The 16529-nt window shown below is 55.2% G+C and overlaps 1 protein-coding gene across 1 annotated transcript in view; it reads right to left on the bottom strand.

Moving 5' to 3' along the window:
- The window catches only part of LOC108634246 (tumor necrosis factor receptor superfamily member 26-like), a 21795-nt gene extending 11575 nt beyond the window's left edge, over nt 1-10220 (bottom strand). Inside the window, exons 1-5 of the mRNA XM_018043570.1 lie at nt 10115-10220; nt 6675-6762; nt 5798-5926; nt 3784-3898; nt 2308-2381 (exon numbers count right to left, since the gene is read on the bottom strand). Coding sequence (XP_017899059.1) covers nt 2308-2381; nt 3784-3898; nt 5798-5926; nt 6675-6762; nt 10115-10219 — 511 coding nt within the window. The 5' untranslated portion in view covers nt 10220. The remainder of the gene's footprint in view (nt 1-2307; nt 2382-3783; nt 3899-5797; nt 5927-6674; nt 6763-10114) is intronic.

Below are 16529 nucleotides of genomic sequence, written 5' to 3'. Positions count from 1 at the left end.
TCCAGTTCAAAAGAGGAACGGAAACCACCTGCCCAAAGTAAGAGATCTGGGTTCGACCCTCTGTCGAAGATGCCCATGTTGGAGAAGGAATGGAAACCCACTCCAGTATTCTTGCTGGGAAATCTCACGGACAGAGGAGCTGTGGTGGACTGGCAAGTCCATGGGGTCGCAAAGCACTGGACATGACTTAGTAACTGAGCACGCACACGTGCATACGCCAATATAAAACGAAAAGTTATAGAAACAAAACACGAGGAGGATGACGAGGATAGGCACACATATACTATGGAATGTTACTCAGCCACAGAAAGAACAAAGCAAATGCGTTTTGCAGCAACACGGACAGATAGAGAGACGTCATAGCAGAGTGACGTCAGTAAGAAAGAGAAAGACAGTTATATGCTATCACCTGAATGTGAAATCTAAACGATGGTTACAAATGAACTTATCTAACAAAACAGAAGTAAAGTTACAAAATGCAAAATCCAGCTGCTAGTTACCAGTATCTGTGTGTTTTGTGTGGCGTGTGTGGGGCGGGGGGGCAGGGATGAACCGGGGATTGTGAACGACATACACACACTGCGATATGTCAAAACGATATAGCTATAAAGGATTCTTGCTGTGTAACACAGGGAACCCCACTCAGTACTCTGTAATGATCTATATGGGAAAATAGCTAAAAAAGAGGGGATATAGGGTTTCGCTGGCAGTACACTCGGTAAGACTCAGCTCGCGACGAATGGGACGCAGGTTCCATCCCTGCTCCGGGAAGTATTCCAACATGCCTAGGCTAAATAAACCCATGTTTCACAACTTCCTGAGCCGAGTGCCCTAGAGCGCTGCCACTCGGCAAGAAGAGACCTACTGCGAGGCAGCCGCTGCACACCAATCGCCTCTAGAGAGTACCCGCTCTTTGCCAACTAAGAGAAAGTCCCGGCCATGCAGCAAAGAAGACCAGCAGCAGCCAAAACGTGAATAAGGCGATTTTCTTTTCAAAAAGAGTTCGAATATGTGTAATCAGACCGATTCCACTTTGCTGTACGCCTGAAACTAACAACAACACTCTAATTCAACTGTTATCCAATAAAAGCAAGCACTTTTCTGTTTGTTCAAAATCAGCGCGGGAAACTAGGAGCTTGTTTTAAAAGTGTAACAACGTTATATGCTGAGTCCAAGACGGCTCTGATGACTTAGGGAAAGGAGACAAGGGGGACCCGCGCTCCAAGGAGACGGCAGTGGGAAAGGCGACACGGACCCCTGGAACAGAGACGCCCGCGGTGGCCACTGTGGCTACACTATGGACCGTAACACGTCAGGGCGGGAAGAGAACATCGGGCGCTTCCCAGGTGGTCCTGAATGAGTGGAAGTCGCTCGGTTGTGTCCAACTATACACCATAAACTCCATGGCATTCTCTAGGCCAGGATACTGGAGTCGGTAGCCGTTCGCTTCTCCAGCGGATCTTCCTGACCAGGAATGGAACGAGGTCCGCTGCATTGCAGGCGCAGATTCTTCACCAGCTGAGCCGTGAGGAAGCAGGTGGCACTAGGGGTGGAAGAACCCGCCTGCCAGTGCAGGATGGAAGAGACGCGGGTTCCGTCCCTCAGTTGGGAAGAGGGCATGGCAACCCACCCTTCAATATTCTTGCCTGGGAGAATCCCATGGACAGAGTCGCCTGAAAGCCACAGTCCATGGGGGTCGCAGAGCCGGACACGACTGAAGCGACTTAGCACACACACACGTACATGTCTGTGTGTGTGTATACCTGAACCACTTTACACCAGTGTAAATCACCAAGACTTCAATTTAAAAAAAGAAAAAGGAAAACAGTCTTGCACAGATTTGCACAGATACTCAGTAGTCGAGCATCAACTCTGCTGGGGGGTGTGCACCCAGCTCACATTCCTAAGTCCCATCTGAGGCCGCACCCAAGCAGGGAAGCAGCCGGGTGTTGGGATGTCAGGAAGGACAGGTCTCACAGAGCGCTCAGTCCCTTCCACCTGATACCTGGTCAGCCTGGTCGGCCCAGACTGAGCCCACACGCCCAGAATTCAAGGACAAGGACAGGGAAGCCATAACTGGTCCACAAGGATCCTGTTCACTCAAGACAGGAGTCTACGAACGAAGACCCACGGCCCACAGCCCACTTTTATGAATAAAGTTTCCTGACACACAGCCAGCACCTCTGATCACAGCCTCTGGCTCCTTTCATTACAGCAGCAGAGATGAGTTCCGACAACAGGGACCTTGGGACCCTCAGCCTCAGCCTTTGGCCTTTACGGATTTAAGGGATGGAATCGGGCCCTCACCTGACTCTGGGTTTAAGGCACAAACTGTATTGTTTATGGCAGTGCAGGGTTGAAGGATGGCGCCGTCTCCACACCTGAGGGGACAGAGAAACTGTGAGCATCACTTCCCCTCGCTCGGGCCGGCCCAGAGAATCTTACTCACCACCCACCAGTCAGGGGTTAGAGGGACCAACCCAACCTCCTCGGCAGGCCCATGAGAAGTGTGGCATGTGCCGGGATGTCTGGCCCACACTGGATCAATGAGGATAAAACTTAGGAATCTCTGATAGATGGGGGAAGTGCCCCCGTCTCTGTCCCCGGATAGAGCTCTGTGTGTGGCCACGAGGACTGGTCCTGACGTGGCCGTACCTCTACCGGGAGGGAAAGCAGCCTGAGATGAAGCTCGTGGAGAAGGGGACAAGCCAGAGCTGATCAACCCAGACCTGGAGGGTGTCCTTGCTTTGGACCTGGCGGGTTCCTGAGCCAACAGTGCAAGCTGGTCTGAGTGGCAGTTAAGAATCTACAAATGCAGGTGATTTTGCAAGTGGCTTTACCACTGAGTCTTCCTCAAAGTCGGCTCCAAATCTAAGCCCACCGGGAACCACAGAAGGCAACCGGGTGTGGAAACAGGGTCTCTGCAGATGGAATCCTTTAGGAGGAGGTCACACCGGATCAGGGTGGGCCTCAGTCAGTGAGCAGCGTCCTCACAAGAGGGAAGATGTATGCAGAGAGAGAGAAGCCACGTGAAGACGCTGAGAGAGCGCGCGGGAGACCATCCCTGGAAGGCGGAAGCAGAGACTGAAGCGAAGCGTCCACAAGCTGAGGCGCCAAGGAGTGCCGGCAAAGCTGCGGAAGCGCCAGATTCCTCCCGAGAGCCCATGGAGGGAGCCTGGCCCTGCGGACACCTTGATTCCGACTTCCAGTCTCCAGAACTGTGAAAGGATACATTTTTCTTGTTTTTCAAAAGCCTCCCGGTCGCGGAGCTTTGCAACATCAGGGGCAGAAAACACTCACTGGCCTCCCCCCTGGCCCCCCTGCCTACAGCTCTCCTCCCCGGACGCCGGCTCCACCCTCTGTCCCGCCCTCCCTGCCTCCGCTCTAGGGCCCTGTCTCCTGCTGCCTCTCTGTCCCTCGTGCGCCCATCACTGCCCACGTGTTGGGGTGCTCTCCACCACTGCTGGGGCCCAGGCCTGCAATACAACCCCGCAGGCCACAGCGGGGCTCACAGTCACACATGAATGAGGGAATGAAAGGAGGGAGAAATGGGTGAGCAATGACTCCAGTTCACCCCCACATGGAAACTTGCAGGTGACTCGTCTGCCTTAATCCTCAGGGCTCCTCAGTGGGGCTGGTGTTACCATTAGCCCCATTACACAGATGGGAAAACAGAGGCTCTGGCCAGGGGGTGGCTGAGTAAGTGACCCAGAAACAAACAGGTGAGGGGAGAAGAGAACGCCCGCCCAGGCCTGCTGGCCGGCTCCCACCGCTGGGTGGCACCTTGTACACCGGAAGCAGCTCTCTGTGCAGTCCTCGGAGTCACAGTAGAACTTGCCCGGCTGGCACCGGCACTCCTGGTCGCTGGTCGTGGAGCAGCGCTTCACCACTTCCTGATCTGCTGGAGGCGGGCCGAGGGTCAGTCACCGGGGCCTGGACTCTGTCCTGCCCCCGGCCACGTCCAGGTCCAGTCACAGGCTCAGCACGTGCATCCACCTCCAGACCTCCCCCCTGCCGTCTGGGTGTCTGAGGAGGAGCTGTGGGCGCCCCGGCAATCTGGGCTGGGGGCAGAGGGCCACCTGCTCAGATACACTCCAAATCAACCTGTCTGCTCGTTTCCCCAGGAAGATCACAACAGCCCTACTCGGTGTGGCCCGAGAACAGTCCTCTCCAGCATCGCTGGGGGGTTACGCCCTTCGAGCTGCGAAGGGCTGTGTCCTGGGGTCCCACCCACATCTCATGTCTATGCGGCTGTTTCCACAGGGCCAACTCTCTGCCCCCACGTGAATGTCACTCCACCTCCACTGTCTCTGCTCAGAGCCGAATATGAGGGGCAGCTAGGGTGCTATCTTGCTTTTCATCTTCCAAGAAAGAAGGAAGCTGATCCAGCAGGTGTGAGCACAGCAAGGTCATGACAACTCCTGCTGCGGTGCTTTACCTTTTTTTAAAAATTTTATTTATGCGTTTATTTCTGGCCATGCGGTTCTTGCCCGCCGTGTGCACACTCTCTCTAGTTGTGGCGAGCGGGCGCTACTCTGTGTTGTGGCTTCTCATTGTGGTGACTTCTCTTCCTGCAGGGCATGGGCCTAGGGGCTGTGGGCACAGTGGCTGTGGTCCACGGGCGCAGCTGCTCTGTGGCACACGTGATCTTCGAAAAACAGGGGATGAACCTGTGTGCCCTGCATCAGCAGGTGATTCTTAACCGCTGGACCGCCAGGGGAGTGTCATAATCTTTACCTCTTAAATTAAAAACTGTATCAGTTTAAAGTCTATGGCAGAGAAGGCAATGGCACCCCACTCCAGTAATCTTGCCAGGAAAATCCCATGGACGGAGGAGCCTGGTAGGCTGCAGTCCATGGGGTCGCCAAGAGTCGGACAGGACTGAGCGACTTCACTTTCACTTTTCACTTTCATACATTGGAGAAGGAAATGGCAGCCACGCCAGTGTTCTTGCTTGGAGAATCCCAGGGACGGGGGAGCCTGGTGGGCTGCCGTCTATGGGGTCCCACAGAGTCGGACATGACTGAAGTGACTTAACAGTAATAAAGTCTATGGCAAGATGAACTGATTTACACATTGATACACTGAAATTTTCATTGGGAATGCACAAAATCTAAGCGCCATTCCAGGAACACTGACCCTTATACACCACCAAATGAGGTCCCTGGTGGTCCAGTGGTTAAGACTGGAAGCTTTCCCTTCCAGGGCCCAAGTTCAGCTCCTGGTCGGGGACTAAGATGTTGCAAGCCACACAGCATGGCCCCAACGGAAGAGAAACAAAGCCCTGAGCCCTCTGGTTCACTACAGTGTGGTGTTTCTCTCTGTATTTATGTTTCATTAAAGGTGGTTTTTCACAATACATTTATACATGTTCTGCTAGATTTATTCCAATTTTTTTTTGCCAATGCAAGTGGTATTTTTAAATTACACTTCAAGGGTGGTGGAGGGGAGGCTGAAGAGGAAGGGGACATAAACATACACTTAGCTCATTGACATTTTTGTGCGGCAGAAACTAACGCAACATTGCAAAGCAATTACACTCCAATTAAAGATAAATAAAATGGAAAATTACCTATTTAAACACTGTCATCGATACACAGAGATAGAAGAACTTCTGTGTACCGTACTGATGCTCAGCAAGTCTGAAAGCCTAATGACTTGCAGCTGCTTCTTTAGGCAACACACACGCTCCCTGATGACGGCTCCCCCCGCGCTCCTCTGGGACCTCTCATTGTCCCTGGGGAGGTTCCCATGGGCCGGGTCAACGGGGCATGTGAGCCGGACTGCCGCCACTTACCCTCTCGGCACTGGGCACACGGCACGCATCGAGGCTCTTCACTGGGATGAGCTCTGAAAGTTCCAGACGGGCAAGGCGAGCAGGCTCCAATGTGGTGGTTCTGGTCTATGCGTGTGCTTACGTAGTAGCCTGCGTGAGACGGGACACGGAGGGGAGGTGGGCACCCCGCCCAGTCTCTGAGGCGTTAGCTTGAAGAGGTCCCAAGGCACCTGGAGACCAGACCCCCTGCACAGTACCCCGAACCCACCCCGGCCTCCTGGGAACACCTGGTCTGATCCCAGGCCACAGGTGTCCGTCCCAGAGACCAGGGACCTGAATCACCCCCCAGCTTTTACCAATGCCCTGCAGCGCCTGGGCGCTGGAGCAAGGTCACAAGACTTCAAGTCAGACCAACGGCGTCCCTTTGTTCCCTACACGTGGTTCCTGCAGGTGTGCGTGTGAATGCAGAGATGTCTGTGTATGAATGTCTCTAGTGTGTGTACAGGTGGGTGGGCTGGGCAGTGTGGGGAGGGTATGGGGCTATAGGTCCAGGTACCAGGTGCTTGGGCTCTGAGCCACAGGCCCCTGGAAGGCACAGGTTCCTGGACGAGATGCATTGTGTGTGCAGGTGTATGCGGGGAGGGGGGATGCCCATGGTGAGGGGACAGCTGCCCCTCACAGAGGGGGCTGGGAAGGGACTTTGCTGATCACATGGGAGTGTGTCTGTGTGTCTGGACGGGTTAAGGGAGCTGGTGGCTGCCAAGGACAGACTCTCCCCCACCCCAGACAGCCAGGTTCTCCCCGCAGGCTGCCCCCAGCTCTGCTCAAAGTGCCCCTGACCTCCCCTCTCCCAAGCAGGAAGTCTTCCCTGCAAAGCTCTAAATCACCCCAGACTCACCAGCTGGGCAGACTCTGCTACAGGAAAGATTTTCTCCAACCTCATATTCGCCTGGGTTACACGAGGTCTTCCCCGTCACCATGGTGACCTTCAATGAGAGAGGGGACATGGGCATTTTCAGAAGATTTTCTCCCTCCTGATGGGAGCAGACACTGACACCCCCGGGTGCGGCTTCCCTCGGCGGGGGGGACGTCGGCGGGCAGGCTCTGGCCGGGGACTTTCCTCAGGCTCCCTGTTGCTCCACTCGTGGTACGGAGCAGGGCTGTGTGGGGAACACGCTCTTTCACCCCAAATGCGTGTGGAACTGTTGACACCTCTGTGGCTGACGTCTGTTCCCTGTGCCTGGTCAGACGTAGGCCCTTTGTGGTCGTGAGCCTTTGGAGTTTCGTGAGTCTTTGATTTTCTTCTAGCATACAGTTCCTGTTCTCAGCAGCTGCACACAGACTTTGTCAAGAGAGGCCACTGTCCGTGCATTGGGAACAGGGATCTGAGCGTCTGTGTCTGAATGCGTACACATTGTGCCCGTACACTGCCACGCAGGAGCCCGTCAATTACAAGGTCCCAGGAACTGCACATCCGTACCGATTTCCTATCCTGCTCGACTTCTTGGCTTTGAGGTGTATTGAGCTCTCCTACCACGTCTATGGTCTCCAGATTCCGTCGTGTGATCACATCATTCTCCGCTTTCTGTGTTCTGAGGAGCTCCTGTTCATATACGGTTTCATGTTTGTTTCTGAAGGACAGTTGAGCCTCAATTGTTCGCTGAATTCTGTGTTTTTGAACTTGCCTACATCCTGAAATGTGTTCGTTACCACAACCTCGAGACCCCTGATGCCTTCCTGGACGTACACAGGAGGGCAAGAGTCCCTCCTCAACACATCCTGGAAACACAGGTCCAGTTGGGTCCACCCAGGTGCTGCTGCTTTCCTCTGCCAACTCGCAGCGTAAAGTATAGCCTTTCTGCACCTGGTTTTCATGTCTTTGGTTGGTGATCTTGACGTTTAAAATGGTTCCCTAGGGTCCAAAGGCTAATACTTTGCGTTTCCACTACATGGGGGGGGGCACATGTACTATCCCTGGCCGAGGAACTAAGATCAAGCACGCCGTGTGCCTCGGCAAAAAAGAAAGAAAAGCAAGGTCTCCTAGCCAGTCTCACCTGGTGTTCTGAAGGACAGAAGGCTGCGATGTGTCTACATGTGTAGAAAAAAGGCATCTTAAAGAAACTTCGTACAGGCAGGCCGTACAGTGCCACTGGTCGTGAGTTCCCAGTTAGTGAATTAAGTATATATTAAATCAGGTGTCTTTAAACAGAAACACATGTAAAGCGAGATTATATATTGACAGGTTGGGGGAGGACAAACAGATGGATGTGAGACTTGGACCATAAAGAATTGACGCTGTCTCACTGCAGGGATGAAGAAGACTCTTGAGAAGCCCTTGGACAGGAAAGAGATAAACCAATTCATCCTACAGGAAATCAACCCTGACTATCCTTTGGAAGGACTGTTGTTGAAGCTGAAGCTCCAATACTTTGGCCCCCTGACGGGAAGGGCTGATTCACTGGAAAAGACCCTGATGTTGGGAAAGATGGAGGGCAGGAGGAGAAGGGGACGACAGAGGATGAGATGGTTGGATGGCATCACCGACTCAACGGACAGGAGTTTGAGCAAGCTCAGGGAGATGGTGAAGGACAGGGAGGCCTGGTGTGCTGCAGTCCATGGGGTTGCAAAGACTTGGACACGACTTAGCGCCTGAACAACAACAATGAATGAAAATACTGAAACCACAAGCAAGGGTGAGCGGATCTGTGGGTACAGGGGGAAGAAATGAATACGGGTGTTTCTTTTTACCTACAGTTTTACCTATAGATTTGTGTTTACAAGTTAAACAAAATGGGATAAATCCCTACAATGGACTATTATGGATGAGCCTTGAAAAACATGAATGGCTCTTGAAATCCTTATGCTAAGTAAAAGAAGTCAGTCATAAAGCTCGCACATTATATGACTGCGTTCGCATGAGACATTTAGAATCGGGAAACTAGGAACTAGACACGGAGTAGTCTGGCGGCTGCTCAGGGCGAGGGCAGAAGGGGAGGTGCGGTCAGTCGCTCAGTCGCGTGGGGCTCTCTGCGACCCCGAGGACTGGAGCCCGCCAGGCTCCTCCGTCCATGGGACTCTCCAGGCAAGAATACTGGAGAGGGTTGCCATGGCCTTCTCCAGGGATCTTCCCAACTCAAGGATCAAACCCAGGTCTCCCACACTGCAGGCAGATTCTTTACCAGCTGAGCCACAAGGGGAGCACAACCAAAAAATAAAATTTTTAAACAAAAGATACCACTATAAACACTGCTGGAAGAAAACCTGGGAGAAAACAGGAAGCTAAAAACCACAGTCATAGAGGACCAACTGATCAACTGGGTTTCATCAAAATAGAAAATTTCTACAAAAGATACGGTTAGGAGAATGATGAGACCAGCCACAAATTCGGACAAAACTTTCAAAAATGGTATATCTGATCAAAGCTTTATATCCAAAGCACATGAAGAATACTTAAAACTGAACAATCAGAAAAAAAATAAAAAACTTAAGAAATTGAGCAAAAGATTAAAACAGATACTTCACTAAGAAAGATTTATGACTGGCCAAGAGGCTGAAGAAAAGGCACCGAAGCATCTTCCCTGGGGCCAAAGCACAATGGAGTCAGCGGGAGTCACGCACTAGAGCTTTAAACTTAAGAGGGCTTTGATCGCGCCGAGTGCTGAGGCCGTGGCAGGCACCGTGCGGTCAGATTTCCGCTGCCTCACCGCCCCCCCTACCGCACCCCGCACGCCCATCTCCGCCGGGCTCCCGCAGACCAGCGCCCCCTTCTCCTCCAGCTCCCCCGCAGCGTCCCCTTCTCCTCCAGCGCCCCCGTTCTCCTCTCCGCCGGGCTCCCCCGCAGGGCCCCCTTCTCCAGCTCCCTCGTTCCCATCTCCGCCGGGCTCCCCCGCAGCGCCCCCTTCTCCAGCTCCCTCGTTCCCATCTCCGCCGGGCTTCCCCGCAGCGCCCCCTTCTCCAGCGCCCCCGTTCCCCTCTCCGCCGGTCTCCTCGGCGCCCGTTCGTCCCCCACCGCCCCGCGCCCATTCGCCGGCCCGCCCCGCCCCGCCGTTTCTCCGCCAGCGCCCTGCGCGCTCCCCGGCAGGCAGAGCGGGTACAGCAGGCTGCACCCGGCATGGGGCTCAGTAGGGGAAGATTCCCCGCTGGGCATCTGGGTGCGGGGTGTTACCGGTTTCCTTTCTGATGAAACTCACGCTTCATCCAAGTGTTTCCTCTAGGGTCCCCCTGCCGGTGCCAGCCTCACTGGGGCGCGCGCCCCGGCACAGCGTCCCCCCCGGAGCCCCGGGTCCTCCCACCGCGAGCCCCGCCGCCCAGGCCCCGGCCCCGCCCTTGCCGTCCCACCTGATTCTTGAGCAGTATCAATAACACCACAGCGTGCACCAGCACGAAGAACACAGCCTGCATCCCGGCCATGGCGACGCTGCCGAGGGCCGGGCGGCGACCCATTGAAGGCAGACCTGAGCACCGCCCCGTCCGGAGCGTGACGGCGCCGCCGCCCAATCGCGAGCGGGGTTCCGCTTCGCGGAGTCCTGGAGAACCGCCCTTTCTGCTTCTCGCGAAGCCCAGCGAAAGCGACGCGGGGGTGGGATGAGGGGCGCGGGGTGGCGTGAGGGACTGTCACGTACATCGGCCTGCGCTTCCCTGACCGCGCCGCCAACCTCCGATTGCACGCCCCGGGGGCCCAGGCCCCAGCCGCCAGCCCAGCCCAGGCGGTCCCCGCCGCGCGCGCGCCCTCGGGCCCAGACGCCGCGAGGGCTCCTGCGAGTGCTCGGAGGCTGCTGCAAACCTCCCGTCTGTCTCCCCTCCCCCCTCGACCCCGGATCCTCTGAGCTGCTGGTTAGAGCCACGTGGGTGGGATGCCTTGCAATGGATGAGAGGATTCAAGGGGGTGAGACCCTTACTTCCCGCGGAGAGCAGGATAGAGCCCAGCACATCAACAGGGGGCGTCAGGCCCCTTCACTCCTGCACCTCCTCCAGAGCCCCGCGCCCCACCCCCGCCTAGAATCCCGGGCTCCAGGAGGGGCCGGCCAGCTCTTGAGTCTCTGAGCCCTGAACAGACCAGGATCGCATCTGCTAGAAAGTATTTCTACTAGAAGTCGCTGTCACTCCCCCCAAGCAGTGACAAGGTGAGGGGACTGGCACCCTGTAAGTTCCTCCTGCGGCTCTGGGGAAGCTAGAGGGCAAGGTGCGGCCCTGGGCCTGGGCCCTCCTGAGTTTCCACCCTCCCTGACCGCCATTCCATCCTCTTCCTGCCCAGCTGCCCTGGGAGGCAGGCCAGCCACTGTCGATGGGCCAGGAAGGGGGTGCTGAGTGGGGTCGGGGGTGCAAAGCACAGCTCTGAACCCCACATCATTCTAGACTTTTCACCACCAGCATCCAAATGCCCAAGAGCTGACCAGATGGACCCAGAGGCCAAGGCCAGGTCCTCACGGCTCGGAGGAGCTGCCTGACACCGGAGCGTGTTGTGACCATCTGTCTGGGCACTGGCCAACTGGTCCCCTGGGACTATGCCCACCCAGCTTTCTTGTTATTTTTCATTATTGATTTAGACGAGTTCTCGGCCTACCAAGGACAGGAAGAGAATTCTGGAGGAGACTCCGAGGCGGCAGGGGCCGGGGGGTGGAGGGGCTGGTGGGTCAGGCTGCACTTGGGTGGCCCAGTCTGCCCTGAAAGGTCCAGATTGCAAGACAGGAGGCCCAGGGCGCCGCGTAGAGAGCAGGTAGAGGACATGGTGCCTGGGGGTGGGTATGTTCTAGGAAGGCCTTAGGGTTCTGCTTGGTTATAGTTCCAACTCCGTGACATTCTGAGAAAAAGCAAAATGATGGAGCCCGAAAAAGGATCAGTGGTTACAGGGGGTTGGGGGAAGGGGCAGGGATGGATAAGTGAATTAATCTGTTTACATATAACCGTAAGAGACCTTTGGATGGTGAATTATTCTGTATGGTGAATTATTCTGTGACCCTGTAAATGTGGAAACATGGCCTAAGCATCTGTCTAAACCTGTGGAATGCACAGCACAGTGGGTGTGCCCTAATGGACACTAAGGACCTGGTGTGCACGTGCGCTCGGGCTGTGTCCCCACGGAGGCCAGGCATCCAGTGTACATGTGGATTCCTACCTCACATCCTTTTGAACTGTGGTGTTGGAGAAGACTCTTGAGAGTCCCTTGGACTGCAAGGAGATCCAACCAGTCCATTCTGAAGGAGATCAACCCTGGGATTTGTTTGGAAGGAATGATGCTAAAGCTGAAGCTCCAGTACTTTGGCCACTTCATGGGAAGAGTTGACTCATTGGAAAAGACTCTGATGCTGGGAGGGATTGGGGGCAGGAGGAGAAGGGGACGACCGAGGATGAGATGGCTGGATGGCATCACGGACTCAATCGACGTGAGTCTGAGTGAGCTTCGGGAGTTGGTGATGGACAGGGAGGCCTGGCGTGGTGCGATTCATGGGGTCACAAAGAGTTGGACACGACTGAGCGACTGAACTGAACTGAACCTCACATCCTAGGGACTTCCCTTGTGGCTCAGCTGGTATAGAATCTGCCTGCAATGCGGGAGACCTGGGTTTGATCCCTGGGTTGGGGAGATCCCTTGGAGAACGGAAAGGCTACCCACTCCAGCATTCTGGCCTGGAGCATTCCATGGACTCTTGAGTCCATGGGGTCGCAAAGAGCCGGACACGACTGGGCAACTTTCACACTCACCTCATACAGTACACAGAAGGGAAGTCCATGTGCATCGAACATGCAAATGAAACCCAGGAAGCTGTAGAGCTGAGTAGGAAGACGCAGCTAAGCGCTGCAGACCCGCGGCTGGGGCGTGTGAAGCACTTCTCAAACAAGACTTAAAACCTACAGATGGTGAGGCTCAAAACTGATGCACCCGCTTCCACTGATACCAAGCTTTCTGTTGACAAAAGGACACCACAGACAGAGTCACAGGGGCCAACAGATTGGGGGGAGCCTGCACAGAGTCACAGTGAGTGGTTCTAGAACACGTCACCCTGGTCTGAGTGGCTTCAAACCGCAGCCACTTATTCCCAAGAGAGCAGAGACGGGCACAGATACGCAGAGGAGGAGGACACAGGGCGAACGCGGCAGAGACTGGAGGGAGAGGTTTACCAGCCAAGGGCCACCAGCGACCACTGGAAGCTAGTAGAGGGCAGGAAGGACCCTCCGGGAGCTTCGGAGGGACCAGGCCTGAGAATCTTGATCTCAGACTCCCGGCCCCCAGACGGTGAGACAGTGAGTGTCTGTGGTTTTAAGCCGCTTGGTTTGTAGTCATTCATGACGGCAGCCAAGGACATCCCCGGTCCTGGCAGAGTGCGGACACCGAGCGGGGCTGGCAGAGCGACACTGCCCGAGCCCCACCATGGGGGCCGCTAGGCGCACCTGCGGCCTCCGGGCCAGGCTCTGCTGCTCCTGAGGTGGGTGGGGCCAGCACAGGGTATCTCGGGGCACGCAGGGTCCCCCCTGAAATCAGGCTGTGGATATCCGCAGGGGTTTCCCTGCCGACAAACCCTGGGAGAGGAGCCTCACTGGGACAGATGCTGTTGTCGTCTCTCTTAACTTCCAGACTCACAACTGTCCTACCAGTTCCAGGTCCGCGGGGGGCTCGGCCGTCTCTGCGGGTCCAGGGGGGCCCGCTCTGGGGACCACTCCAGGGCCCGGGCTCCTTCACCTGCTACAGCCTGTGGGCTGTTGACATCCGCCAGATTCTGCAGGGCCCTGGTGACGGCAGGGGCCTCAGTCGGGATGTCCACGCTGTCTTCGGGCTGGTTTAGATTTCCCCTCGTAGGTACTGAAGACTCTGCACTTCCGTCCTGATCTGAGGGCATGCTGGATACTGAGTTTTGAGGCAGCTAAAAACACAAGAAAAGATTCTAACACGGGTGATTAAGCAGGTGTCCCCCGACCCCGGGGAGAAGAGGGTCCCGAGGAGGTTCAGGCAGGGCAGGTTTGCAGAGAATGAAGCAGGGCCGATGGGCCCGGCCTGGTCCCAGCTCTGGGCCTTTGCGCGGTTCGGGTTCCTGTCGTGAACTGAATCAAAGATTTCTCCAGCTCACGTGGCTCCCGCTAAATCAAGAGCAGGGAAAGCGCAGGCATTGGAAGGCTGCGTGGTGGGCAGGGGAGGGTAGCCGGGGCTGCCTGCACGGAGCTCGGGCTGAGGGAGGAGACACGCCCCCGGCCTGGGACCATGCTCGCCAGCTCCACGTATTCAGCGTCTCCTGTGAAGACAGGCAGCGGATGTGCGGTTAGCTGGGGGCAGGAGGTTCTACTCTAGGCCCCAGGGCTCCTGCAGCGCCGGCTGGCCCTGCATCCCTCCCCCGGCCCAGGGACCCTGTCAGGGACACTCAGGAGTGAGCCTGGCATGCCTCCCCACAACTGTCTGGCCCCGCTATTTCTAGAACCTTCCAAGAGGCCTGGGCTCCACTACAGGGTTCCTGCAGTGTGTGCGTCCCCTCGGAGCCTGCCCCGCACATGGCCTGGCCCCGAGGTTGGCCTGGGCCCCCGACACCCACTGCCTCAGGGGCCGGTCCTCCGTCTCGGAGCCCTGGCCTAGACCGCTTATTAAAAAGCAGAGACATTGCTTTATCAACAAAGATCCAGCTAGTCAAAGCTATGGTTTTTCCAGTAGTCAAGTATGGATGTGAGAGTTGGGCTGTGAAGAAAGCTGAGCGCTGAAGAATTGATGCTTCTGAACTGTGGTGCTGGAGAAGACTCTTGAGAGTCCCCTGGACTGCAAGGAATTCCAACCGGTTCATCCTAAAGGAGATTAGTCCTGAATATTCATTGGAAGGACTGATGCTGAAGCTGAAACTCCAACACTTCAGCCACCTGATGCGAAAAACTGACTCACTTGAAAAGACCCCGATGCTGGGAAAGATTGAAGGCAGGAGGAGAAGGGAACGACAGAGGATGAGATGGTTGGATGGCATCACCGACTCAATGGACATGAGTTTGAGTGAGCTCCGGCAGTTGGCGATGGACAGGGAGGCCTGGCGCGCTGCAGGGCGTGGGGTTGCAGAGAGTCGGACACGACTGAGCGGCTGAGCTGAGCTGAGCGGTGCTGGGTCTCCCCTGCTGCAGGGTCTTTCTCTGGTTGCAGCGCGCAGGCTGTGCATTTCGGCGGCTTCTCTTATCCTGCTCCCAGGCTCCGGAGCACAGGCTCAGCAGTTGTGATTCGGGGGCTTCGTGCCCCTCAGCATGTGCTGTCTTCCCAGGTCCGGGATTCAACCCACGTCCCCGGCAGTGGCAGCCAGATTCCTTACTGAGCCACCAGGGAAATCTGGTCCGTCAGTTGTTTACTCTGGTGATAGAGCAGCTGGCTGGGAGCTAAGCCTCACTGCTGACGCCCAGCAACCTGGGATAGCAGCAGACTGCCTATCGCCAGTCGAGAGAAAGATCAAAATTCAAAGCTCGGTTTCTACCAGATATTTATCACTTTTGCACCATTTTAAAACCAAAGTCCTGAAAAGTCGTATTGTCCAGCATGGGGGACCATCTGCACACTGATTGGGGAAAAGATAAAACTACATGCAAAGACATACATTTGGGATTGGAAATTAAAATCCCAGTAGCATTTACATTAGCTCCTGTAAAATGGAATACCTGCATATGAGTTTTACAAAGTACGTATAAGATCTACACGAGGAAAACTACAACCCTCTGAAGAGAGAAATGGAGAGAGAGAGTTCACGTCTGCGGGTACAAAGATTCAACACCATCAAGGTATCAGATCTTCCCAACTTGATTTGTAGATTCAGTTCAATCCTCATCAAATTCCTATCAAGTCGTTTCACGAGTATTGACTAACCGAATCTAAAGTTTACAAGGACAGGAGGCGAAAGACCCAGGACAGCCAGCACAACGCTGAAGCAGAAGAACAAGGCCGGAGGACTGACCGTCCCCACTCCAGGACTCGCCGTCACTCAAGACGGGCGGCGCTGGGACCTGCCTGGCGGTCCAGCGGGTAAGAATTCGCCTGCCATTCAGGGCACTCAGGTTGGATCCCTGGTCGGGGAACTTCGATCCCACATGCTGCAGAGCAAGTAAGCCGTGTGCCACAACTGCAGAGTCCACGCACCACAATCAATGACCCTGCAGCCTGACGCAGCAAAAACACAGCAGACGGTGTGGGGCTAACAAGTGAAGTGATGGAAGAGAACAGTCCAGAGACAGACTCCTAAACACCGTCACCTGCTCTCCGACAAAGGAGCAAAGGCAATAAAAGGGAGCAGAAACAGTCCCTGAGGAATTGGGCTCGACCGCTGGGCGTCACGTCCTGAAGCCACGAGTCCAGAGCCAGCCGTCACACACTTGGCAAGAGCTGACTCCAACTGGAACCCAGGCCTCAGTGGAAAGCAGGAAACCATGATACTTCTAGAAGATAACACAGGAAGAAACCTAGATGACCTTGGGTTCGGCAATGACTTCTTCCCAACACCACCAACGCACGATTCTTGAAAAGCAAGAGTTGATAGGCTGGATTCCTTTACAATTAAAATTTTCTGCTCCGGGAAAGACACTGTCAGGACAATGAAAAGACAGGCCACGGACTGGGAGAAACTATTTGCAAAAGAAGCGTCTGATAAAGGACTGTTATCCAAAACAAAGCACTCTCAGAACTCAACAATGAGAAAACTGCCTGACTGCAGAATGGCTCAAAGATGCTAACAGACACTCCGCCAAACAAGATTCAAGACGGCAAACATACGAACAGGTGTCCCACCTCGTGTGTCGTCAGGTAAACGCA

Source organism: Capra hircus, chromosome 29, assembly GCF_001704415.2.
Source record: "Capra hircus breed San Clemente chromosome 29, ASM170441v1, whole genome shotgun sequence".
Lineage (NCBI taxonomy): Eukaryota > Metazoa > Chordata > Mammalia > Artiodactyla > Bovidae > Capra > Capra hircus.
This window is presented reverse-complemented; position numbering and strand designations above follow the sequence as displayed.